This window comes from Petromyzon marinus, chromosome 19 (assembly GCF_048934315.1).
Source record: "Petromyzon marinus isolate PM22_M1 ecotype Great Lakes invasive population chromosome 19, UKy_Petmar_22M1.pri1.0, whole genome shotgun sequence".
Taxonomy (NCBI): Eukaryota; Metazoa; Chordata; class Hyperoartia; order Petromyzontiformes; family Petromyzontidae; genus Petromyzon; species Petromyzon marinus.
This window is the reverse complement of record NC_133685.1, coordinates 4,839,119-4,866,276: the sequence shown is the minus strand read 5'-3', so window position 1 is coordinate 4,866,276 and position 27,158 is coordinate 4,839,119. Positions and strand designations below refer to the sequence as shown.

General features: G+C 42.9%; 1 protein-coding gene across 50 annotated transcripts in view; it reads left to right on the top strand.

Moving 5' to 3' along the window:
• The window catches only part of TTN (titin), a 355,181-nt gene that overhangs the window by 187,561 nt on the left and 140,462 nt on the right, over positions 1-27,158 (top strand). For 46 of the 50 annotated variants that reach the window (XM_076067945.1, XM_076067951.1, XM_076067944.1 and 43 more), the window contains 30 exons: positions 759-815; positions 1,108-1,164; positions 1,337-1,393; positions 2,686-2,748; positions 3,101-3,148; positions 4,161-4,277; positions 4,989-5,537; positions 7,801-7,854; positions 9,382-9,777; positions 10,271-10,540; positions 11,104-11,373; positions 11,844-12,104; positions 12,816-12,955; positions 13,805-13,931; positions 14,854-15,120; positions 15,423-15,689; positions 16,422-16,688; positions 17,411-17,550; positions 18,406-18,532; positions 18,845-19,111; positions 19,510-19,776; positions 20,249-20,512; positions 21,317-21,456; positions 21,577-21,703; positions 22,156-22,422; positions 23,167-23,433; positions 23,992-24,262; positions 24,737-24,872; positions 25,035-25,161; positions 26,846-26,988. In XM_076067945.1, the coding sequence (XP_075924060.1) occupies positions 759-815; positions 1,108-1,164; positions 1,337-1,393; positions 2,686-2,748; positions 3,101-3,148; positions 4,161-4,277; positions 4,989-5,537; positions 7,801-7,854; positions 9,382-9,777; positions 10,271-10,540; positions 11,104-11,373; positions 11,844-12,104; positions 12,816-12,955; positions 13,805-13,931; positions 14,854-15,120; positions 15,423-15,689; positions 16,422-16,688; positions 17,411-17,550; positions 18,406-18,532; positions 18,845-19,111; positions 19,510-19,776; positions 20,249-20,512; positions 21,317-21,456; positions 21,577-21,703; positions 22,156-22,422; positions 23,167-23,433; positions 23,992-24,262; positions 24,737-24,872; positions 25,035-25,161; positions 26,846-26,988 (5,810 nt within the window). Of the gene's footprint in view, positions 1-758; positions 816-1,107; positions 1,165-1,336; positions 1,394-2,685; positions 2,749-3,100; positions 3,149-4,160; positions 4,278-4,988; positions 5,538-7,800; positions 7,855-9,381; positions 9,778-10,270; positions 10,541-11,103; positions 11,374-11,843; positions 12,105-12,815; positions 12,956-13,804; positions 13,932-14,853; positions 15,121-15,422; positions 15,690-16,421; positions 16,689-17,410; positions 17,551-18,405; positions 18,533-18,844; positions 19,112-19,509; positions 19,777-20,248; positions 20,513-21,316; positions 21,457-21,576; positions 21,704-22,155; positions 22,423-23,166; positions 23,434-23,991; positions 24,263-24,732; positions 24,873-25,034; positions 25,162-26,845; positions 26,989-27,158 lie in introns of all 50 variants that reach the window. The other 4 variants (XM_076067906.1, XM_076067938.1, XM_076067909.1 and 1 more) reach the window with 4 other exon arrangements.

The window sequence follows — 27,158 nt, the reverse complement described above, 5'->3', positions numbered from 1 at the left end:
AAAGCTAGCAAATTGTTTGAATTTTATTTTTGTTGCTGGAACCTGCTAAAGACACAATCGAACACCTTATGGTTCCTGACAAACCTAAGCCTGAAGGCGAGGGTGTAGATATGGGTCCTGCATTGCTGATGTACAATGCAAACCCATATTCTGCTCATATCATTGTATTAATATTATAATCTATTCTTGGAGATTAACATATATCTTATTTATGAAAAGTGCCCATCAAAGCTGAATACAAGTCAGACGTTCAGATGGTGTTTGTGTTGGAGTCTTTTGTCTAACACAAGCAGATGTTGAATGCTCTGTAATCAATCATCAACAGTGATTTGTATTGTAGGTGATGTTCATGAGAGTGGTAGGTTCCCATTCCTGGAGTGCATATTGCAGATCACTTGTTGTGTATATTATGTTTCGTGTATTTGTTATTGTTCAATACTTTTATTCCAAATTATTTGAATGGTCATTTTTGCGGGGTTACGGTGGCTTTTTCCCATCATAACCTCATTTTAAACCTGACATTGTTTAACATTTCCGTATTTTGGAAATAAACATTCTTATAATCTTGTGTGCTTATTACTGTATCCAAACACATTTTTTGTTCACGTCTACAGGATCGATCAATCTTCTTTTCCCATCGAATGTTTTTTTTTTTTACAGTCGTGGAGGTCCTTGCACTTTGTATTCATATAAGGAGCTGGCTATGGTGATCTTCTGTGGCTAGATACAAATGACCATTGTTGCCTTGTTCCTATTAGAACCAGTTCAGGAGAAGGTGGATCTCCAAAAGGTTCCTCCTAAAGCCAAACCTGCAGGTATGGGGTGAAGAACAATGGGGCATTGAGCAGATTTGCTCGGAGGAAATTTTGCACATGGTCATTTTTTTGCATGGCTTGAAATCAAAGCCCACAAGCGATGGGAATTGCTCTTTATTTGATTCTTTTTTTGTTTCATTCAACTGTCATGTTTGCATATAAATGCGACATGAATGATACAATTGCGTGGTCCGTCAAAATTTTAACGTACTAGAAGCAAACTGGGTATATTTATATGTATGGTTCTGCTCTCAATATTATGATTATTATCTGGCTTTGGTTTGATTGTCAGAACCTGAGAAGGACAAAGTTGCACCCACGAAGGTTCCTGCAAAGGCTAAACCAGGAGGTGAGGGTTGTAGATATGGGGCTTGTTTATGGATTGACTTTCCATTGCAACGCCATATCTTGTCTTGGGTTAAACACACACAGCTTCTGTTACATTATAATAAAAAAAATTCCATCACATTTGGTGCTTAAAGCCATCAATCTGATCAAGTTCAATCGGATCATTCTTCTAGAACCTGAGAAAGAGAAGATTGTGCTTAAAAAGGTTGCACCAAAGGCAAAGCCTGAAGGTAGGTATTGCAGATATGGGTTTTGTGTTGGTATTTCTCTGTCAACACAAGCCCATATCTTGCAGTGGGGTTAATGGCCCCATGGTGTGCATCAGGAAATGCATGAATAATGGATCAATTGAATTGCTCAGCGTTCTTCGTGGTTATTGTTTAAGCATCCAGCATCTTATTCTTGGTTCTTTTGGTAAAATCACGTAGAAGGGAAATAATAAAATAATACAAATATATAAAACAAGAATATGAATCTCTGTAGTCACGAAAGCTTTAAATAAAAATTAATCCAGCATCTCATGAGGAACTGTGCAATTAATGCCAAGTATTTTGAAGTCATTAAATGAATGCATATATGCATTAATTCTGAGAACTTTTATCGAATGCTTGAATAAATTAATCTGTTAGTGAATGCTTCAGACTGAGTTGAGCATTTCAGTTTGTGAAATTATCACGTGGTTATTTTTTCCCACACAAGCCTTATCAGCAGGTTGATAACAAAATATATTGTGTACAATTATTGCTTCGTATTTTATGTTTAACCCCCCCCCCCCCTAAAAATCTGCTTTGCTAAAAGCATGTGAAGACATGTAAATATTGTTTAATATGTTTTGTAAGTGGGGTATAATTGTGCAGCTCTTCATGCCATCATTCATTCTTTCTTTTATATGTCGCTTAGTAATTTTCCCTTTGCTTACTTGCAATGTGCAAACATTTGAAAGTGCTGTTTTAATAGTTGTTTGTGCCTCATAGGAGCTTTTATTTTACATGCAAGTTTTGTACGTAAATTCGGCGTCTCTACTTAATACTATGCTATCCTCTTTCTGAAAGTTTCTAAAGTTTCTAAAAGACATGGTCAGATAATTTCTAGTGTTAAATATTTAAAACGGTGAACTCTGAAATTAATTTGAGGCTTATTTTGAATGTTATCTTTCAGGCGCTATCATAGAATAAAAGGTACCGTTAAAGTGAATGAAAGATTAGGTCAACATATCCTCTAGGGCCCCCCCCCTCTTGTGGAAGCCTTTTCCATCAGTCGTGGTGTGAGGCAGGCGAATTGTAGGGCAGCAAATGGACCTTGACCCTTACTTTTGTGAATGTGTTAATATGGGTGGACGTTGAAAAAAATACAGTTATATGATATTCTCTGTCAAAAAGGCGATGGTTTCATGAAATCATCGCCGTCATTTCCATGTGTTTCCATTGTTAAATGTTACGGCATGGCCTTGACCTTGTATTCATAAAAAGGTTCTGTAGTTGAGTGTGACGTTAAAACGGCTGTATAATTCTTCCTATTTTAGAACCTGAAGTGTCCAAGAAGGTGCCTGTACCCCCCAAAGACAAAGTTCCTGCAAAGAAAGAAGGTACAGAACGATGTGGCTGACTTTATGATCGAATTTGCAACAAGAATCGTAGTCGTTTGTTAATTGTTACCTGCCATTTCTGAGCATACTTCATGTTTTTTGGACATCACCGGTGAAATGAATTTTAACATTTACATGATATTTTTACGTGAAATCTTTTTTATGTTCATGCTAGTTTATTTAAACATTTTTTTCTCTCCTATATATGCCAAATCTACACCATCATATTTTTTTATATTGCATTTTATATACAAAAAAAATTACATTTCCTAAAAATGTAATACAATAATATTACAACAAATGTAATATTGATTTTCGATTAACATTTTGACAATTTTTGATAACCATTTAGCCGTGCAAGAAAAGGTGCCTAAGTTTGGAGCTACAGCTCCTACAAAAGGTGAGATCAGACCTACAGCAGGGTGAGCCATGCAATACTCAACAGAAGTATTGCTCATGGTCTAATTGCTTTTTTATTTATTCATGCATGCACCTTTTGATAGTGAAAGCTTTAGTTTCAGTGGCCTTGGGGTATTCTGATTTGTGGCTGTGTCGAGGTCTTCCAGTGAAATGTTTTTATTTGTCTGCCCCTGCTACTATCACTGCTGTCATTGGAGTGACCTGTAAAATAATTGAATCCCTGCTATATTCACATTTTCCACCACAAATCAGAGCTCAGGCCCGCAAGGCTTTCTCTCTTTTACTTTGAATGTCTTAAAGTATGGCTGGGAACTATTTGCACCTTCATAGTTCCTTTTTATGTGAAATTTACGAAAAAGGACCCTTTTTTAGGTGCCCTGTATTTTTTGACCTTCAATAGTTTTTTATGGAATCTTTTTTATTGTTTTAGTTCTTTGTCTTTGCCTTTTCTCTGATGGCAAATCTTTTTTGACTTCTTTTTTCATGAATGCATGAATTTACTTTTTTTTGGCGTCTGGATCGGTTCACCCAAGACATACTTTTGTTCTTCGTGGCATTTATTTTTCTATGTCACTACATGTGCGTTTCCATCTATGTCAAGAATTATGTATATTATACCATGAAGATTTTCATTCTCATGTACAACGTGTCTATTATGAAGTAATACGTTTTTATATTCCATGTTGAATGTCACCACCTTTTAATTCATGGGCAGCTTTACCAAATGTATTGTTTCTTGTTTTTGCCCAAACAAGTCATTATTATTATTATTATATTTTGTCATAAATTGTTATTCAATATTTATTAATTGTCCAGTAATTGTCTCATTCACCTTCATTTAATAACACTTCACAGCCGTTTTTTTGCGTGTATAATTGCTCTCATTTATCTGTCACATTCACCATTCTTACTTTCCGTCATTTCATTTGTCATTGTGTGCGTTCCACATACAACAACAAAAAAAACCCGCCCACAACTTTGCTTACTTCAAGTTGATGCCCCGGGCGTAAAAGACGTTCCGGAGACAGTCGCAGCACCGGCGAAGGCCGGCGAAGAAGTGACCGAGCCTGTGGCAGCTCCTGGGAAATTTTTCAAGAAGCCCGATAAAGGTACTTGGCGAATACACCGCCTTAAATTGTTAGCCGGATGTTATGGCGTGCAAGCAGATTTACACATCTGTGTTCTCTTGTCAAAGTCGTGCCAATTGACATGCATGCAATCATCGTTGTCAACGTGTCTCCGTAACAAATTGTTTACTTGCAAAGATGCCGCTTTGACTGAAAGTCAAGTGCTCTTTGACCTGTCTTTGAATTGTGTTTTCTTTGTCTTAGACTTTCCATTTATTTTTTATGCTGAAAGGCTCCTTCATCCGTGTTTAGTAGTCGTGTTTTTTTTTTACGTGAAACACTGTGTTCTGTGCTTGTGTGTTCTCTGTTGTCTAGCATTTAATTTCATTATGCTGTGTTTTTCATTTTAAGACAGCCTATTGCGCTGCATACGCTAATTTGTTGATTTTGTCAGTCGTTCATTTTTATTGCATGAGCATTTGTCTGTCTTACATCGTGCGTGAAGATTGTTGAACAAAATGTTACAGTTATCTCTTAGCTTTTGGAGAAAACGGTTTTGTTGTCGGTTACAATTTGCAAAGAAAACCAAATTTACGTACGCAAATATACTTTTACCACAAAACCTTTTTCCCCAAAAAGTGTGACAATACCATCCTTGAGTCTCGTTTTGTGTTGCTTGTTTATAATTGATGGTGACTGCTTTATGTTTCTTGATAAAAAAAAAAACAACCCCGTAAAATCGTTAAAAAATAGGCAAGAAGCCAGACACCGAGGAGAAGGAAGAGGGCCTGAAGATGCGCATCGGCAAGGGCAAGATTCCCGCAGAAGAGGCGAGCGTGGAGACAGTGCAGCTGAAGAAAGTTCCAGGCCGCGTTGTGCCACCAAAAGAAAAAGAGGCCAAGGAGAGACCCGGAACCCCTGGGCGCGAGGTCACCGAGCTTAGGCGTCCATCGAGGTCTGGAGTCGCCTCTCCCGTGCCGCAGAAGGTGGTGGAAAAGCCCGCTTTGAAGCCGACCGAAGCTGAGGTGTCCGGCCCCGCCAAGGTTGCGCCTCAAAAGAAGGCCAAGCCAGCCGAGGTGCCGGAGGAAAAGGCCAAGATTCCCATCGGGAAGGGCAAGGTCCCGGTGACCGACAAAGAAGAGGAGCAAGTGCATTTGAAGCGGGTGCCCGGAAAAGTGCCTGACGAGAGCGAGCCACTTTCGAGGGAAGAGACGCCTAGCCCATCGGAGCTGGAGCTTGCAGAGTTTGAAGGTTCGGAAGATGAAGTGGAAGCCCCTGGGAGGCCATGGTCGGAGAGTCGAGGTATGGCCTGCCATTGCTGCTGTTGTTGCTCTGCTACTGATGGCTCTCCGTGACAAGGAGCTGATCAGTAGTACCTCTGAAGCGTGTGCTTTTGTCTGAACAGTATGTCTCAGTCTGGTTTGTCTATATGTTTATCGTCTGGTGTGTGGCTCTCATGGTTCTATGTTGTTGTCTGGAATTAGCGTGTGTACGTTTCTGTGTATTTTTTTGTGTGGCGAGCGGTAGCGCAACGGTTAGTGGGCTGCGCTATGAACCCGGCAACCCAAGGTTGTTTCCAGCTGACGGCCAACACTAATGACAATTATATTAACGGGCCCTGGGCCTCCCCTAGGCGTATAAACATCACCACTATGGAGACAAAGGTGGCAGGGGCGTAGTGCTGGCCACCGGCTTCCTCGTGTGCCTTGCCGGCCTTTATATGTGCTCACTAAGAGCACTTGCCCCAAAAGTCTGTTCAGGCTATATGGATGATCTTTGTCTTTGCTGTGTATTTCTTGTTGCCTTGTATGTTTTGCTGTGCGTCTTTTGGTTGTCTATTGTTTGGTGTGTGTCCGTTAACGCTTTCCAACTGAAGTTGAAAGCTTTGAGTATTTAGCTCTGTCCGTCCGTCTGTAACGAGGGGGGGGGGGGGGGTTGGCTTACAATAAGTGTTATTAAGATGATCGAATATAAATATTATTTGAGGGTAAAGTTTTGTTGCTTTTATAGACTTACCCACTCTTAAACTGGGTGGTAAAATCCGGCACTAAAATTGTTTGCCGGCCAAGGCGATGATGTCGTTTTGCGACATCACACGTCGGCTCATAAATTATTATCCTCCTAAATTAAATATTTCTGAGGACAATCACGTCAGAAACCGTTGCAGAATGTACGTGTTTTTTTAATTCCTTATTGTCTTTTTGTCTGGAGTCTTGTTTATGGCTTTTGTCTGGTGTCTTTTTCTTGTCTACTTGTCCGGTTGTGTATCTTTGTGTTTCCAGTCTGCTTCTGAAAGGGCAGACTGTGTTCTTCTTGGACTTACTTAAATTTCCATCAAGAACGCAAACAAAGAAAAAAGAAAAATCTACTTTTTACTTTTTCTACATTTTGTCTACCATGTTTGTCCGACTAGTCGGTGGACTTTAAACAAAAAGGCACTGGCAGTCCGTCTTTCGTGTTGTCTTAGCTGTTAAACGTCCTTTCATGTTGATTGTTTTTTAGGGTTTTGTGTGTCTTATGTTTATGCGTATTTTTCTGTCATTGCAACAAACGGAACGTTACGCTCAGTCGTGTTCAAGTGACATTTTTGTCACATGTTATTTCATCTTAACGTTAATCGCGATTATTTATTTTTGCCTTTCGGTGTTTTCTGAGTTGTTTGTCCCTGTACCATATGTTTTTACAGGTGTATTTGTATTCCTTAGTTTCTTTTTATGATTTTGCTAATATTACGTGTGCTTCCCGTTTCAATTAACACCTGATCTTCTTACCAATGTTTTATATCTTTATTTGCAATGTGTGGAATCCAAGTCACTGAATATAGTAAAGAGCATTGCACCGTGTTTTTTTTTTTACTCATAGTGAATGGAGGAATAACTCAGCTTATTCAAATTAAAAAAAATTCGTCTCAGCTGAGCGAATTACCTTTATACAATTTGCATTTGTTTTTCGTATTTAATCTGGCACAAGTGCAATTGAACGGCCGTGTCCTTAAATAGAGGACTCTAATACTCGGATGGTACCGTGCTAAATGAAGTTCTTCACAAATGACGACCTCTACCGAACACGTGTAGAGGAATTCATAAATAATTTGGTGTGCCAGTTATACCCAACGCCAAGGCTCGTATTTTTTATTGTGCATTACTATATTCATTTTTAAACACCAGTTTTGTGAAAGAAAAAAAAACCTCAACACACGTAAACAACACTTTTACAAATATTTAAATATCATGGTGACATTTGGGCAATGGTCGTTCTTCATAGCTGTTGTAGCTGTGAAATTTTGTTCACGCCATTGACCTAAATGTACCATTAGCATATGCTTGGCATTGATCTAAAACAATTCATTCTGGCACGTAAAATTCAATTCAGGTGTTTTGAGCACAACAATAGACTTACGTTAAACGAATAGATGCTTTGTTACGTACTTATTTTACACAATATAGTTATATTTGGTGACTTTGCTTTCTTTTGTAAAATGCAGCTCATTGATTACAATGACCTGCATGACTGTGAACCTTTGTAATGACTGTGCAACCCTAATTTTCATTCGTGGTCACTGCAGAAGGATCACCCGCATCAGTAGACTTACCTGGGAAACCAAGGAGACCTTCAACAGGTAAATGTCCTTGGAGCAACACCTCCCAGGGCTGTACATGCCCCACTCTTTCTGTAATTAGCCTACGTCTACAGATGTAGATTCATTCGATTAGAAGCCATATTAGATTGGAAGCCGTATTATGCTGAAGGTTTTTGTTTACAGCGCTAATTGTAACGGTATGATTTACATCCTCGGTACTAATGTGTGTTAAGTTTACCAATGCTAAACATCGAGGTTGCAATGTTTTAGGGTTGGTTTTGCAAAGAGGTAATACGTTCAATGCAATGTGTGGTGTGAAACCAACGATTTGAGTTCGTTTTCCGACCACGGCTAACACCGGTGGAGAGTGATATGTAAACCGCTCCTACCTGCCCGCATTGACCGGTGTGGTGAAGTATGGTCGAACGTATCCCGACAAGTGTGGGGAAGCCTTCATCCAGCAGTAGCTTGAAATGGGCTATAAATTTAATCAAACTTAACTCGAGGCCAGAAATTCCAAAAGCTGATACAGGAAATCAAAGGACACCGATTCCGACACCTATCAAATGTGTAGCGCTACAAAACGTGCGATTGTTTATGTTGATGTTTATCACATTGGTAAAATAGATTATTAAACGATGAAATTAGTTTTAAAAAAGAAAACGATTACACCGCTACACTCGTTTCCTTGGATATGTTTTCTCTTGCAGTATTTGCTGGAAACAAAATGTGTGTTCCGTTTAATATGTTGCGCATTTTTGCTTTGGTGTGTCTGTTGTACAACCTAATTTGTCTCAACGTTTCTGTCATAATCTTAAAGTTGTCTTGCTTGCCTGATCTCACCGTCACAATCCCACAGTCATCTCTCATCCTGCGGAGCATTGCTTAGCACTCCAGCATGCTAACATCCCATTTCTGTTTTCACCACTTGACCCCCCCCCCCAATCAAAATTCTTCTTTAGCTTTTGCTGTTTTTATTATCTTTGGCATGCAGCTATACGTGGCAAGCTGCATCGTTATCCTTAGGGTTTCTATGGGGTTTATGTGAAGTGCACATTCTCTCGCACATTTCAGCTTCTTGAAATGTCATCAAGGGATAGTGCATGACCAAGCAGGAGAGTTAAGAATCTCAATAGAGTGACCCACACGTTTTGCTTGATGAACTTAACCTGCAACTTCCCAAAGCCAGCCATGTTTTTCGTCCTGACTTTATTTGCTCATCCATCAGTCTGATAAACAGTAAATGTTCAACTAATTGTGATCTAGAATTAAACAGAAATGCCAAATTAATTGCTGAAAAACGTATATTTATTTGAGCAGCTGTTCCTTTTCTAACACTCAAATTAACAAAAAGTAATCGCTGCATTTTATCCATCTGCAACATTTTCACACTGCCCGTCCATTCCTATAACCGTTATTCGTCATCCGTGCATCTCTTAACCTCCGCACTGCTTGGCGTATTGCAAACTTCCTCATGCTGGCTCATCTGTCGACGAGACGCCTTTCCTCCTGTCTGATCACGAGAATACGGCTACGATCTTTTTGCCGCACCGTTTTTTTTTTTAGTGAGAAAGACCCCATCACCCAAAGATGACGACAAGAGTAAACTGAAACCCGGGACAGGAAAACCACCGCCTGAAGAGCCGTCCTTTGCTGGCTTCCAGCTGAAGGCCGTCCCGCTGAAATTTATCAAGAATGTCCAGGACATTAAGCTCACCGAAGCCGAATCCATAGGCACCTCTGCCACATTCGAATGCCAAGTGTCACCTTCTACAGCCATCACACATTGGCTTAAGGATGGCACCACCCTTCGCGAGAGCCCAAAGCATAAGTTTGTGTCAGACAGCAAAGATCGTAAGCTCAACATTATTGACGTGCAGCTCTCGGATGCGGGTGAATACACCTGTGTAGCTCGTCTCGGTAAAAATGAAAAGACATCAACAGCCAAACTCATTGTTGAAGGTACCGTATTGTATTATATTCTTCAAATATATTTATACATGCGTGCATGTATTTCATTCACAGTGTTGTGTAAATAATTGTAAGATACTGATTTAATTTTACTGTATGCAGTAACCAATGCAATGTTCTGTTGAATTTAGTTTTTGGTACGATTTGACTTACATATCATCGAAATTAAACTTGGGTGATTTTTATCTTTGTGGATAATTACGTTAAATAATAAGCATTTAGAGAATATACACTTGTTAATGTAATATGCACGTTTTATACGCACATATACGCAACGTTTCGTAGCTATTTCAACAACAGAACATCCATTAACTATATATGCTACTGCGTAAATTAATCGTGTTTATAATTGATAATTTTATATTGTTGAAGTGCATGATGTGTGCACTTTAATAAAAATTGGTGTTGGGGAAAAAAACACAACGAATGAGCCCCAAAAAACCCTACATTTAATTCCTCCTCTGTGCACCACGACCAACTTCAGAGCTGCCCGTGGCCTTCCGTAAGGAGCTGGAGGAAGAAATCACCGTGTTTGAAGGACAGCCGCTCATGCTCAACGTTGAGATCACGAAGGAGCGCGAAATGGTTTGGCGCAAGGATGGGGAAAAGGTCAAGATCGTTCCGGGAAAGCTTAGTATCACCACCATCGGCTTGCAGCATTACATCACCCTCCAAGGAGCGAAGAAGGAGGACGAAGGCGTTTACACTGTCGAGGTTGAACACCTCAAGTCCACCACGACTGTCAAAGTCGAGTGTAAGTGAACACTCGTCGTTTGTTGCGTTCTGACACACGACGTACGTTGGCCTTTTTGTTTACGTGACGCAATTGTTTCTCCCGAAACGATTTCACCGTTTGTGGAATCAACTCGCGCCGTGAGCTATTCACGAGTTTTATGAACTAAATAAGAAGAATCGTCAATCGCCTTAATTTTTTAAGCGTATAATTGTTTCTTTGTATAGTATTTCATTTCGTTTAGCAGGGTTGGCTACGTACGGTGCTAAAGAAGTTCAATATACGTGCACATTTTATCTTTTGCCGCGTTACAACGGCAATTGGCTCAGCTTCATTCGTGCTTCGTGTAAAATGTTTTGTTTTAATGTAACATTTGTGCTCAATTATTATGTTCCAAACCTTTATGCAACTTAAAATAGGAAGAAAAAAACCCACAATTGAAACAAAAATATATATTGTTTTGATGAAAATGTGCAACATTTATTTTGGAGATATGTGACCTTCCCTTCCAAATTTGGCAAAATAAGCGACAATCCTAGAATCGGCAATGAGATTTTAATTGTGCTCTCCTTGGGTGTTTGCAGTGGTGAGCAGGGAATGGTTCGCCAGACGGCTGTCCGATCAGAAGGTGCCGGAGAACCATGACGCGGTGTTTGAGTGTGTCCTCGCTAAGGACACGCCAGACATCAAGTGGTTCAAGGGCGATGAGGAAATCAAGCCCAACGACAAGTATGACATCCAGAAAGAGGGCAACAAGCTGAAGTTGATCATCAAGAAAGTCACGCCGGCGGATCTGGGCGAATATGCTGTGGTTGTGAATGGACAGAAATCCAGTGGCAACCTGGATATTGAAAGTAAGTTTAAACGCATAAGTCTCATCTTATGGGAGCACCTGTGTTCACTTTCACATTGTTGGTTACCCTGGTGGTGGAACATATTTGCAGTATAAAGATAAATACCACCGCGTAGGTTTTCACAGTTGTGCTGCACAGTTGTCCGATGTGTTTCCGGGTTGTACAGCGGTTCTGTTGGGCATGATGTCGACGTTTTCGCTCTATGCGCTGGGAGCATCTTCATCAAATTAATTCAATTTCATGCCGGGAGCTCCCAGCACGTGTCTTCAAACGTCGGGACATCACGCCGAGCATCACGGATTAACGGCATCCCGAAAACGCATCGTAGACAAAAATAATCATAATGCGTTGGTATCTATGAATATCGAAATCCAGCGCTACATTTTCTTGGTTGTTGTTTAATGGCTTTTCACGAATTGCGTATTTTTTTTCCCTTCCCGCCCCCCCCCCCCCACTCTCAAACTTTACAGGACCATACTTCACAGCCAAGCTGAAGGATTACTCGTGCACCGAGAAGCAGCCAGTGACGCTGGAGTGTGAGACCAACCTGCCCGATGTGCCCGCCAAGTGGCTGAAGGACGGACAGCCGCTCAAGCCCTCGCGCAACGTGACGGTGAAGGCAGAGGGCTGCCGCCACATCCTCGTGATCAAGAAGGTGGAGAAGAAGGACAAGGGAACGTACACGTGCGACATTGGCGCCGACCAGACCTCTGCTGCGCTCGAAATTGAAGGTGAGCTGCAGCAGACTTGCGTGACCGTCACGAAAAAAATAATCACAAGTCAAATTAATCGTCGACAAAGCAGCCTCTGTTCACGTAAATACCGCCTTTGCACGGCAATTACAGCTTCCTGAAGTGGAAGTACTTTCTACCAGCAGTGGTTAGGGAAAGTAATTGTACCGTCATATTGGGGTAGAGCGGCTGTGCAGTGGTTAGCACGCTGCCCTACGAACCCGATTACCAGAGTTTGATTATTGGCTGTGGCTAACAAGCAGTGGGGAGTGATATCTGAACCGGTCCTGACCTCCTCTCCTTCACCAACTCGCACTGGCCAGCGACGTTGGCCAGCCGAGTGAGGTGTGGTTGAACAACCTCCATGACCAACAATGGCATGGCGAGGCCTTCATCCGGCAGTGTGTTTAACAATGGATTGTAAAAGATATTTTAAAGATAATTTATTAAATATATTATTGCGTATTTTTTTACCTATAAGAGAGACAAATCATATGAATTTCCAATGTTAAATAAAGAAGTATATGGAATTTTAGTAAACAATGATGATAATTCTACTTTAGTTGTTGTTGCAATGGTTTCGTATATGTAACAGTGTATATGTTTAAATGCTTTATTTTCCACGAATAGTTTATAATTCATGCTAACATCGACCGCAATTATGACTTAATTAGCGATTTATTATATTTTGTTGTTGTTTTTTTAATGCAGAGCGTGACATCAAGGTGGTGAAGCCTCTGTTTGGCGCAGAAATATTTGAGAATGAGACGGCCAGATTCGAGGTTGAAATTTCAGATGACGACGTGGGATCTCAGTGGAAGTTGAATGGTGAAATTCTGAGTGAATCACCAGTAAGTATTCGTCTGTTTCTTCCGGGTCTTGTGTCTGCATTTACACCTGAATTTTTTCATCATTTGAACCTCATGGCGGGACCCCGGGGTCCCGAATAAACGGAAGTCAAAATCCTAATTAACTTATTCATTTTTGGCGACTCCGTCCCACCGTGCAGACAAACGCCACGACCCACCTGGCGCAGATCGTTCTGTTGTCGCGTCCAAGCGCAGCGGCGAGGACCAATGCGCAGAAGAAACAAAACTTTAAAACTTTTACTAGCGCATCGTGTAGAGCTCGTCGAGAGGAATAGATCGCCGTATCGTTCGCCTTCAGCAGGCATAAAATGGCGTCGCAACGCAGTTTATGCGAGAGCCGGGGGCTTATGGGACCCCGGGGTCCTGCCATAAGGTTCATTTGTCGACTATAACATTTACAAAAATAATATTATTAGTTTTTTCCAAAATATTGTTACATCACCATTTACCGTTGCTCATTTCATTTTTCTTGAATATTCTCTTTCTCGACCAATTATCTATGAAATATCAATTACATTCATTACAGTAATATTTATATATCTATTTTCCATTACATTGGTGCATTGCAAAATATTATCAAGATAAGTTTACGTGACGACAATTTAATTATTTCCTAATTTTCCAGGTTAATTGATCAAATGTTCGTGTAACTGACAGCATGTGCATTGTGAATATTATTGAGTTCTCAAACGATTATTAAAAAAAAGGTATGGCAGGCTTATGTTGAAGTAAACTGCAGTTGAAGAGCTCAAGTAATTTTATTCAAAACTAAGAAGACACCAAAAGCACAACGTAACCCCCAATGGTGCGAATCGGCATGTGCTTTTTCAGAACTGTGAGATGAAGATTGAAGGCAAGAAGCACTTCCTTGTGCTGTATAATGTGCCCTTGGCACAGGCCGGTGAGGTCACCTTCCATGCAGCCAATGCTAAATCTCAGGCTCAGCTCAAGGTCAAAGGTGAGTGATATTTTGCAGTCCAATAACAAACACATGCACTTGGCAGGCTACGTAAGCACGTTGAAAATTCACAAAGCCATAAAACACCTACACTGTGTAGCTGAACCACTTGGGCTCCAGTGTTAAATGCACCACTGAGAGTGCTGGCTAGAACTCACTTCACTGTGTACATACGTATGTATTTTGAACTTCTTTCACACCGTACGTAGCCAACCGTGCTAATCGGTGCTGTGCTCTGTCTTGTGTTAAATGACTTGTGAGTGGCACTATCCATCTAAAGTCTGCCTCCAGTGATAATTCCATGGCATAAACCTTGTTTAAGGTACTCTGAATAAGGATATTTGCCAAAACATAAGCGTATGCCTTTGTTTTCTGGCATCAGGCAGTGTCAATTATAAATTCTGAGATTTTTTAACTTGTAGATCACTGTCAATGCACTCAGTTAGTTTGAGTATTTGATTATAGGCAAGGTCAGTGTCAAGTGGTCATCAAGGCAAATGCTCTTGATGCCACTAACATCCTTCCTTCGGCTACATCCCATAGTTGTTGTTAAATGAACACCCTACCTTAAAGGTCGATATCCCATCATCTGGCTGTTGGTTCTGCTCTTGATTACTGACCAATGAGCACACACTCCAATGCCTATCTCAGGAATCTGCCCTCCTCTGTTCTGCACACCTATCCCATCCATCATAACCTCCTTTTCCTGCTCACATCTACAACACTCTTTTTCATGCTATGTTATGGATGACTATATTGCTTACCCTATCACTCCGTGAAAAAAAGCATTCACGCAACCAAACACACGCACATTATTACAAAGATAAATTTTGCACAGTTGGTTTCGACAGACACGAGATATTATATTGTATGCGTGTTTTGTTCTTGTATGGTATTGCAATGCATCTATTTTACATTTCAGAACTGCCGGTGGACTTCGTGACCCCACTGCGGGACCAGGTGGTTCCTGAGAAGGCTCAGGCCATCTTTGAGGTGGAGTTGAACAAGGCGCCACACAAGGTGATCTGGCTCCGTGGCAACAAGGAGATCAAGCAAAGTGATAAATACGCCTTCAAGCAGGACGGCAAGATCCAGGGGCTCATCATCAATGACACCGTCTTTGACGACGAGGGAGAGTTCAGCATTGAGGTTGACGGCAAGAAGTCGACGGCCAAACTCATCGTCGAAGGTGTGTGTTGTGTCTCCGATGGCACACTTTTGTTGCATCTTTTCCAGGCTTTGTACATTTGTGTGGAGAATTGCACTTTGGTTGATTCGTTTTCTGAAATACGAGGACACAGCTCTCCGAGGTACCCCCTGTCGCACAGCATGATGTCTGACATTTTACTCCACGTGCTGGGAGCTTCTCGTGGAACTGAATAAACCCGAAGGGTACGATTTAAACGACGTGGTGAACGGTTGCACGGTATTGCCATAATACGGGTCCACCGCGTGCGGAAAGTGACCACCGGCAACGGCGTTTCTGCGCAGGCATTCGCGTGAACTTCGTGAAGCCGCTTGGCGACAAGACGGCGCGGGAGCGCGAGTCGGTGGTCTTCGAGCTCGAGGTGGTGCCACCCGACGTGCCTGTCACCTGGTACAAGGACGGAGTCGAGCTGATCCCGGGACCCAAGGTGCACATCACCCACGAGGGCACCAAGCACACGCTGGAGCTCAAGGACCTCACGATGGACGACACGTCCCAGATCAAGGCCGTGGCCCTGGAGAAGTCCACCGAGGCCAAGCTCACCGTAGTTGGTGAGTTCTTTGGCCCCGGTAGTAACTTGTCCCATGTTTACATCTGCTGCGCCGATGTATAGCACTATTTCGCGATCTGATGTTCGTACATTTTCTTTTAAACGTGGTGTTGTTTCACGGATATAGTTGCGAGGACATGGTTTTCCAGAAATAAGGCATTTTTACTGTGTTTCATAGCTGTTAACAAAACGGACTGCTGGGTAATTGAGTGAACAGAGGTGGGGGGAGGGGGGGGTCATTAAGAAACGTGGCCCATTCGTTCCACAGTCGGGTGGGCAGTTCGAACCATCATCCTCCAGATTTGCAAGATTGCAAGTCCCGTGTGCTAACCATTGCACCGCAGCAGCATCCCAATGAACAAAATGCATTGCCACATTTTACAAGTATGTGGTTAAGGGAATTATGTTATTTCTTTACACTTAAACATTCACGTTTATCCACCTTCCATACAAAAAAGACAATGTACATGTATTGTAGCAGTATGTTGCCTTCCTGAACCTTCATACTAAATAAAGGTACAACTAAAAATAATGACGGGTTAGTTTGGTGTCACTGCGAGGAAAGGAATATCTCGATGTCTTGGCAGACCGGGCTTCTCCAAAGTGTCTAAACATTCCATTGCCCTATCGGTGACAGGGATTCATTTGCATTGACTTTTTTTCCCCCACGTATACACGTTTACAATGTTGCCAATACCTCTGATCGACGCGCGCATACTATTGTCACGCGCAGAGGGCCCGCCGTACTTCGTGAAGAAGCTGCAGGGCTTCACGGCCACGGAGAAGGATGAGGTGAAGCTGGAATGCGAGTTGAATAAGCCTGGCGTCCCGGTGAAGTGGTTCAAGGACGGCAAAGAGATAAGGCCATCGAAGAACATCTCCATCGTCGTCGATGGGCCGCGACACATCCTTGTCATCAAGCAGGTCTCCAAGAAGGACATGGGAGACTACACCTGCGACTGCGAGGCTGAGAAGACCACAGGACCGCTTGATATTGAAGGCAAGCTAATCCACCTCATGTGCGGTGTTTGACGTTGGTGGGATAAACAGATGAGGCATGTTGAGTGTCAAGTGTGGAATAAATCAAACCATCTGGTAATTCTTAGTGTTACTTGGCTAGGCAGGCAGCAATGTCTTTGTTAATTTAATAAAATATTAGAATTTGGTACCGTGAAATATTTGATCAAGCTTACAGAGATGACCGTGATCGACTGATGTAAATTCGAATTTATTTACTGCAACGGTGGAAAGATAAAAATGTGCAAAAATATCGTGGCGTCTACTAGCTAGAGAAACTAGTGAAATAAACTATGAGCCACAGAAAAGCATTTTTTACGAAATATTTTGGCCTCCAAAGATGTGAATTGGTTTCATGGAGCAGGGCCTGCCTCACGTTCAAAATGTCTTAGTTTTGATGCTCATGGAGTGTGATGCTAAGCCAATTAAGAGTAAAGTCTGCAACTGATTATTAATGTCGTATACTCTTCATACTAAATGTGATTTTATATACTACGACACGTGAGTGTATAAACACTCATTAATCGGCTGAAAACATTATCATAGATAGAGTACTGCAGAGTTTTGGCAATTGTTTGTAGTGCTTCCTTCCAGCTCGTCTGAAGTTCCTCGGAGATTTCGAGATTAAAATTGAACGAATGACGCCGCTGTGTGAAACTAAACATTTTGATGGTATTTCATTTTCTCCTCTTAATTTTCAAACAGAGCGCGATATCAAAATCATCAGGAACTTGCAGAGTGTGGAAGTGTATGAGAAGGAAACAGCACGTTTTGAGACGGAAATTTCGGAAGACGACGTCCATGCTCAGTGGAAACTGAAGGGTGAAGTGCTTCACCCATCCGCTGTAAGTATTACTTCCACCGGATCATAAAACCACAGTGTTCTCTGTAGCAAATCGTGTGAATTTTATATATATATTTTTTATCAACACATGCGTCAACAACACTGTGGCCTTAAAAGGAAAAATATATAACAGGTGATGTTTCGGGCAATAGCCCGAATTTCATAGCTAATAAATCGATAGGCCAGAGACATATCGTGGATAATAAGAGATGGAGAATGCACTTAACACTATGGAGCCTGATGGCAATTCCATTTTTTTACGTTTTAATCTGATATTTTTTTAGTCATGGCATATGAACAGTTACTTAATCGTAGCTGTGTGTTACAAGTTTAAACTAAATATAATATTTAAAAAAATCTAACACTCATTGAGACAGTAATTACAGCTAGGTAGGTACAACTATAGCAAGAAGATGTGATCGTATGAGTCTCTTCCCCTGAAACCTTGACGTGTCTCCAATGCCATTGGCGACACTCGTCGTTTAGAGAGGTTTTAGAGTGCCCGTTGGAAGATCTATCGAAATGTTCCATAAACAAACCCATAGCTTACGAGGAAATATGTTGCTAAACATTTCAACCACGCAACTACCAACCGCAAAGTACAAAAACTTAATAATGGAAGATACTTCGAAAGTCACCCTGTATATATATTGACTTTCTTTACATATATCAAATTTTTTTTTAAACTCACCTCAGCCTATTGGTCTTCTGTGATTTTTACCAACAAGTGGCATTTGTTTCGACTCTGGTCTGGTTTCAACCGTCTGGATCTCATTGGTAGAGACAGGCTTGTTATCAAATCCCATTGGGTTTCCTGATGTTATTGGTAAGAGCTCTCCCCCTGTTTGTTCCCCAGGATGTAGATATTAAGGAAGAAGGCAAGCAGCATGTACTGATGCTGTACAATGTTCGGCTGGACCAGGCTGGAGAGGTTACCTTCCAGGCTGCCAACGCCAAGGCTAGCGCTGGGTTGAGAGTTAAAGGTTTGTGCTCTCACCAAATGACCTTGCGGTATTCAATAACCGGCATCTTACATTGTACTTAAATAACAAAGGTGTGGGAACCTCGCCTTTCAAATCCAAGGAGTTGTATTTAAATACGTGTACTTATTGAAATAATTTCAGATTTTTACACTGGCACTACTTTACAATTTAAAGCAAACGCTACATTCTCATGCACGTAAGTTTGCAACAGGCTATCGCAGCTGACATTTCCTGATTGGTCCATTGCTAAAAAGATCAATGCCATGGCTGGACTCCCTCTGTGTCATCCCCCCCGACTGCTCGGCCATCCAGAAATCGAGCTCGACTTCAAGAGCCCCCTGGAGGATGTCACCGTTCCGGAGAAGAGGCAGGCGCGCTTCCAGTGCGAGCTCACGAAAGAGGTGCCTCTGGCGCTTTGGATGCGCGGCTCCGAGCTGATCAAGAGCGGCGATAAGTACGACACCATCGCCGAGGGCAAGAAACACATTCTGGTCATCAACAGCGCCACGTTCGACGACGAAGACAGCTACACCATCAAGGTGGAAGATAAGACGTCCACTGCCAAGCTGACCGTTGAAGGTACCTCGGACCGCTGCACCTCGACCAATGTCCCGGCATAATCGTTCGTCTTGTGTCTGTCTTCTAGCTTGCTTGCTGACATGGCTGAACTGCAGTATTTTTTATACTGCAGAGCCTTCTTAAATCTTTATTTTTGTTTCCATTGTTTTTCATTGTACGGCTCCTTATGAACAGTCAGCAAGTGGTGCTCATAACGCTAATTTTAATTAAATGTGTTCCTTCGACTTCTCGTACCTGCCCTTCGGTTTTGAGTCGCAAGGGCTTCGAAGCCACCGTTGCACCTTTACACTTTCCGCGCCGTCGCATTCTGTCCGTTCGGTGGGACAGAAAGAACATTGCGATGAGGACTTCGCCTCCCACTAATGGCCGCGTGATTTTTCTCCCGACGTATACATCAGGCATCAGGCTTCAATTTTTGACGCCGCTCAAAGACCAGACGGTGAAGGAGCGCGAGACCGCGTGCTTCGCCATTGAGCTGTCGCACGAGAACATCCCGGTGACGTGGTACCGCAACGACGTCAAGCTCCACCCAAGCCGCGTCGTGGTCATTCAGGTCGACGGCAAGAACCACAGCGTGGAGTTCAAGGAGGTCACCTTGGATGACACGTGTGAGGTCAAGGCCACGGCCATTGACAAGTCCACCAAAGCTCAGCTCACTGTCCTGGGTATGGCCGCTTTTGTACATTTCAAGTTTCTCGTTACGTTGCTGTTGAATGTTCATTTTGCTTGTTTTATTTGTAGGACATCCTCAGTCTTCATATCATTTGTTGTCTGTGCTTACGTTTTCTCCATTTTATGTTGCACACTTAATCAATTTCAGTTTATATACTGCTTATAGCAGTATTCGTAACAGGAATACTTTTTTCATTAATTTCACTGTACATTGTTTATTTATAATTTGAAAAGTGTATGTCTGTCTTTTTGTATGCCCTTTAAAATGTGTTGTCATCTGATGACTGAACATCACCCCTCTTGAAAGGCACTCCTGCCTCCCTGACAAAAATAAAACACCATTGTTACATTCACCAAACATAATATATTTTTTAAAAAAGTTAAACCAGTGCGAATAACATCGAACGAAACTGCCGCCGCAAAATCTGACTGCAATTCCACCGCGGTGGCTTCGCCCCTGCGCAGAGGGTGATCCGTTCTTCACTCAGAAGATACAGGACTACACAGCCACAGAGAAGGACGAGGTCACACTCGAGTGTGAGCTGAACAAGGACGTGCCCGTCAAGTGGACCAAAGATGGCGTTGAGATCAAAGCCTCTAAGAACATCGCCATTCGGTCAGATGGATTGAAGCGCATACTTATCATCAGGAAGATAGAGAAGAAGGACAAGGGAGAGTACGTCTGTGACTGTAAAACGGACAGCACAAAGGCCGCGGTCAACATTGAAGGTGCCACTCATATATCACTCTCACTCATGGTGTCCTTCTACATTTCTCTCCATCAATCATTTAAAACTTGTCCCATCTTAAGAACGTGTGCAAATACCGCGAAGGTTTTTTCGCAGTTTTGCTCCATAGCTCTCTGATTTGTCGTTCAGCACGATGCCCTTAGTTTCTCTGGGGTGGCTTCGAGCTCTGTGTGTTCCAGATTTGCCATATTTCGAAAATCAACCGGCAAATTGACTCAGTTTGGGATTATACGTTGCAATCATCGCACTCATTGCTCCCTACTGGTAGACTAATGTCTCTCTTGAAAACAAGACTCATCCTGGTCTCTTGAGTTTTCCCAATGGTTAAACAAAATAAACTTGAACTTCTTACGGGAACTAAAATTGTACCACTCTTGGTTTTAAAAGCGTCCTGGACAAAATGTCGGTCGTCATGCTGAGCAACGTGCGGTATAACCGAAAGCACGTCAGAGAGCAATGTGTCTTTGTAAACATTTTCAACAACATCATTCCACAAAGTTGAACAATTTATTTGCTGCCATCAAACTTGAGAGGCCAGCAAAATTGTTTCAACTCTTTCTTGTCTGACGATCCTTTTCAGATCGTACCATTTATCCAAGTATATACAATCATATTTCTGAATATACAATCACATTTGTATATACCGTACGATCATTTGTATATGTACAACCATATTTCATTCTTTTTCATTTCGTGCTTATTAAATCTGAAAGCCGTGCTCATGCACTTTCGAGGTGGGGCGGCGACTATAGTGCTTAACCTCGTAACTGTTGGAAATATCCAGATCGCGACATCAAGGTGGTCCGTCCGCTGTACGGAGTGGAGATATTTGAGAAGGAAATGGCACGTTTTGAGGTGGAGATTTCGGAAGAGGACGTACATGCGCAGTGGAAGCTGAAAGGAGAAGTTCTCACACAGTCTCCCGTAAGTACAAAATCACTCGCACACTGCGGGAAATTTTGGTCACTTACCCCTTGAACGATTCCGCCGGGATTACGCGGCAGAGGTGCGTGCGAAACTAACGTCCCATGCGTTAACACACAGGACTGTGAGATGAAGGAGGAAGGCAAGAAACACATCCTCATTTTTTACAACTGCCACCTGGACCAAACTGGAGAAGTCTGTTTCCAGGCAGCGAACGCTAAATCGGCAGCTAATCTTAGGGTGAAAGGTACGCGTCTATTCGTTGCATGCGTTGCATAATACCTCTTTTTTTTTCCACTGCATTATCGAGCTGTGCCAAGTTAGCCCAGCATGGCTCCAGAGGTGCCAAGTTGCTAAAGCCAATACTCTCAAGTGCCATCTAATGAAAGAGTCAATTAACCCCACTGCTTGGCTCTGCTTAGCCCTGAGCCAAATTTAGATATCTTACGCGGCCAGAGTTTCGTGATTTGGTTCTAACCCGGCTCGGCAAATATCGAGTGGGAAAAACCACCTCTACATTTTGAGGGCCTCATGCTAGCATGGCGAGGATGTGCCAGTGGAAAAGCGGTTTATGTGTCAGATACCGAACAGATTTTAACAGCAGCCACTTATCCCACAATCAAAAATATCAATCGTGAGTTGTTGCACGTGTACTTGCGATTACGATCGTTTCACCTTCAATGTCATCCCACGTTGCAGAGATCCCTCTCACCTTCCTCACACCACTGCAAGACGTCAAGGTCTATGAGAAGGATGAAGGCAAGTTTGAATGCGAGGTTTCAAGACTGCTGAAATCATGCCGCTGGCTTAGGGGAACTCAGGAAATTTCGTCTGATGACAAGTACGAAATCGTCACTGATGGCAAGAGGCACTCGCTCATCATTAAATCGGCAACCTTTGACGATGAAGCGCGATATACATTCGAAGCCGAAGACAAACATACGACTGCCAAGCTGATCATTCAAGGTAATGGAGAGATAAACGCAATGGAAGATGGTTGAACCCACCCAATCTCACCTGCTTATTTTAAGTCATCCCCTTAAACTGATCTGTTACAAAACGTATTGTAATTTAATCAAATACACTATTTCATTCTATTGATATTACCAATGTAATGCGTTACGACAGAGTGGCTCCGTATACAAAAAAACATCTACACTGAATGTAAAAGTTTTATTTTTAGCAGAGACTTGTTTTGTGATATGTTATGGATATTTAAGTTAATGAAGGCACAACCAGAGCTCTCCGTGGAGCTCTATACAGTAGCTCTCTCTCTTGTGAAGGCTCTTTTTCCAGCATTGGCATGAGCATGAAATTGCAGGCCTTGGTCTTGTACTGTTTAAGACCATACAGTGAATCCTTTTTTAAATATAGTTTGACCTCTAGATGTCCCTTAGTTTGAGGGCCGCTTAATGTACCCCATAAAAGTACTTGATTTCTTATATATAAAGTCCACCGTCTGGCGTACGTATTTATTATGCTATCAACAGGAAATAATGGTTTCCATAAAAGATATATATATATTTTTTTATCATCGCTCACCCCCTGCTAGCAGACTGTTGCCCATTTGCAGGGCATTTGATTGGTCGAGATGAGATGCGACTTAAGGCGCTTTGTTTTTGCCGAGGCATTTAAGCGCCATATAAATAAAACTCCTTAATCCAAATTCTCCGTAACGAAGTTTTGTTTTTTCTTCACCCAAAAATGAAGGCATTCGCCTGGAGTTCGTCACTCCCCTGAAGGACCTTACGGTCAAGGAACGCGAGACGGCCGAGTTCACCATCGAACTCTCGCACGACAACGTCCCGGTGATCTGGTACCGCAACGATGCCAGGATTCACCCGAGCAAGGCCGTGCTGCTGACGGACGATGGCAAGAAGCACTCGGTGACCTTCAAGAACGTCTCCATCGATGACACTTCTCTCATCAAAGTTGAGGCCATGGGCAAAAGCTCTGAGGCCAAACTGACCGTTTTGGGTAAGGTCTTGGTTTGCTTTCTGCCTTGTCACGCACGTTCTTAATTTTCTTACGTGCCTTGAATCTTTGCACTGTGCTTCCATTTAGTCGTTGACTCGGCAGCTTTGTTCAACTGGTCAAAGTTGATTCAAGTGCTCTGTCATCACTAATCGTATCCTTGTGTGCTTCGATAAGCCCTTGCATACCAAACCAAGGGCATATTTCTTCTTAAAATGTATTTTTATTCATGCCATCGACCATGTCTTTACCATTCTTGTTGTTGTTGTTTTAATACCATGTTGAAATCACAGTCCTTTAATCCGTATCCGGTCACTGTTTTATTTCATGCCTCACACATCCAAATGTAACATTTCAGTTACCCCCAAGTGGAACTGACTTGTGAATGATTCTTCGAGTTCCTCCGTGTTCATTCTCATTCCATCGGTCACGTTACCTCTTCGTATACGCTTGCCCCTTGCCCAAGATCTGATGGGACTCCCAGGTCATTAGTAGGGTAAAGTACGCCGAGCTTATGACGATGACGGCTTGAACGCCCTCCTATGAATCGAACTTGTACAGAGGGCGAACCGTACTTCACCCGCAAGCTCCAGGACTACACGTCCCTCGAGAAGGACGAGGTGACCTTCAAGTGCGAGATCAGCAAGGCGTCTGCGCCCGTCAAATGGTACAAGGACGGCCAGGAGATTTCGGCTTCCAAGAACGTGCAGATGATCGCCGACGGCAAGCTGCGCGTCTTGACCATCAAGCGAGCGGCCCGCAGCGACGAAGGAGAATACTCCTGCGACTGCACCTCTGACAAAACCTCGGCTAAGCTCAACATCGAAGGCAGGTTTTTCACCATCCGATGTTTATTTGTGTGCGAGTCTTGTTTTCACACTTGAAGTGGGAGGGGGTGGGGGGGGTTTGCAATAGACCCATAAGATCAATGTTAGTTTTTATGTTTTTTGCCTGGGAATAAAAAAACATTGATCACTACTATTTGGCATTATGTTCACCTCAAGTTCTGCAATGTTCTTTAAACAACGAAGTCAAAAAACAACTACTCTGAGCCGCTTTGGAGTTCACCAGGCAATGGCAGCAGATGAATGTGTTGTCTTGTATTGAATATGAACTGCAGAGCTTTGAGTGTCGGCCTCTTGTATGCATGGGTTTCTTCCAGCTTCTCGCTATCATCCCACATTCCAAACACTCGTTAAGCCATAGTATTATTATGATTGTTAAATAGGCTGTAATGAAAAAAGACCAACGATTCCTCTTGATGAGTTGTAAGCATGCCGTGCCTGTGTGGACACTTTGCAGAGAGGGACATCAAGATGATGAAGCCCCTGTACAGCGTGGAGGTAACGGAGTTGGAGACGGCACGATTCGAGTGCGAGATCTCAGAGGAGGATGTCCACGCTCAGTGGAAACTCAAAGGAGAAGTTCTTCACCCCTCTGTGGTGAGCATCACAATGGGTCACCTTTGCGTGCGTAATTGTTTGACACATGCTTCCCCCTAAAGCATTATATGTCAGTATCACTGGGCTCTCACCTGCTTTGATATTACAAGGGTGTTATTGAGACTTCAACTATAACTGTCATTCATGTGACTTATCCCGCAGGACTGTGAAATCAAACAAGAGGGGACGAAGCACTTCCTCATCCTCTACAATGTGCTGCTGGGCCAAGCTGGAGAGGTCAGCATCCAGGCTGCCAACGCCAAGTCTGACGCTCAGCTCCGGGTGAAAGGTCAGCATTGCGCTACTCCACTCACGTTATGTTGTTCTGCAAAACTTCGACCCGTTACGCTACAGGTAGCTCTCGGTTATCTGGGGTCGTGGGATAGTGGGGTGGCCCGGATAAAACAAAAACAAGGATAATGTAAAACGTATGAAAATTTGCTTCTACGATCTGCCATGATTGTCAACCTGTGTAAAGGAATAAAAATCGTAACAAATCCATCAAGTAACACTGTCTTAAGAGAATATATAATATTTATGTATGGATGTTGAACTTCTTTTACACACCGTATGTAGCCAACTGTGCTAATCGAAGGTGCGATATGTAATCGACAACATTGTGGGAAATGTGGCCCATCTTCAGAGCAGAAATATTATATCAAGAGAGATGATATGAAGAAGAGCCATGGCCCAAAATGTTGTCTATCATGAGAATAGGTATTCCCCTTTTTCTGGCAACAAAACAGGTGTTAAGATGTTAAAACACCAAACTGAAACCTTTTACAAGGAATAATCTCTGTATTAACCACAATGCTTGTGGTCAGAATGCAAAAAAAAACATACTGATAATATGTGCATTGTCTTTGAAACTGATTGGTTCACACCAGAGACAGCTTTCTTTTGAGCCTCGTCTCAAAACGGTGTTAGATCAGAGGACGCCAAAAGGCGCACATTGTCTATCATATATATGTGTACATAAATGTTTTAATATGAGGGCAGTGTTATTTCAAATTCCTTCAGTGTTTTGAGTTGGCGCATATGCGCCGCCGCCGATACAAAAATCACGGAAAAAATATATTTCAATTTGAAAGTATTCAGTTTACTTGCCGACGCGCGTTGCGGGTCGCATGAGCACCGAGTCCCTGTCCCTTCAACGAGTGAGGAGCACCTCCTCGTAGAACCTCCACACACGTGAGAGGCATGAATGAGCATGGCGAGCTCACAGCCTGTGCAATCCACCTACGCACAGTCGAGAATTAGCTGTACATCCTGTTGGTATCGGTATCGTGTCGAGCGCAGGCACGGGGTGCCTCTGTAATTCTCAAACACGACGGGCACGTTGCAAACGTATGAGCTTGCTGACAAGATCTCGCCTTGCACCCTGCTAAAGTGAAAGCATATTAGCTTATGCCAACCGTGGCTTGTTAAGTAACCCCCGGCATGTATTACGGACCAGGCGATTTTTTTTTTACGCGGCCACTGCGTCCATCACTTGTGCAACCGTCAAGCAGCAATGCCAGCAAAGGTGTCCGTGACCATGTTTGGGATTGGCAGCTGCTCCGCTATGTCAAGCGTCCCCATTATTTTCGACTGGCATCGGTCTTTGAGTAATGGCAGCGCGTCAGGCCTACGCGCTTAGGTCCATGAGGGGGCTTCCTTCGGTGTGATTGGCAGGACCAGGCTGATGACCTTTTTATATTTAGCCCTCGCCCCTGTTAACGGTGATGAAATTGGCGCTATGGCGACAGGCAGGACACACGGGTGCTCCTGGCACGGACGTCCACTCACGCTCCAGCAGCTCGCAGGAGGGGGGGGGTTCCTTTCTTTCGTTGCCAGCCGATAGCTGCTGCGCCAACGTTCTCGCTCGGCCAAGTTGCACGTGCCGCGTGCCGCCATGGAACCGTGATTGCTTTTGTTGGGACCTCAAGTCTACTGATTTCCATTGGATTAAACAATGTCTCCCGACCCCACAGCACGGGTGGTAAGCCTGCTGAGGCCGCTGAGGGACGTGACCGTGACGGCCGGAGAAACTGCCACGTTCGACTGCGAGCTTACCTTCGAAGGGGTCGAGGTGGTTTGGTTCCTTGGAGACCAGCAGCTGGAGCCGAGTGACAGGGTGAGTGTGCACGTTTCTCATTCGATCTCATTTGATTTAAAAACAATATTTCGTTGAATGGTCGTTGCTGAGCAAGTGTTATAATTGCGGCATTTGTGAGCCACTCTGTGGGATTTGGTCGAAAGGAAATGGCTTTGGCATATTTATGTCATTGTAGATATTTTTTTATG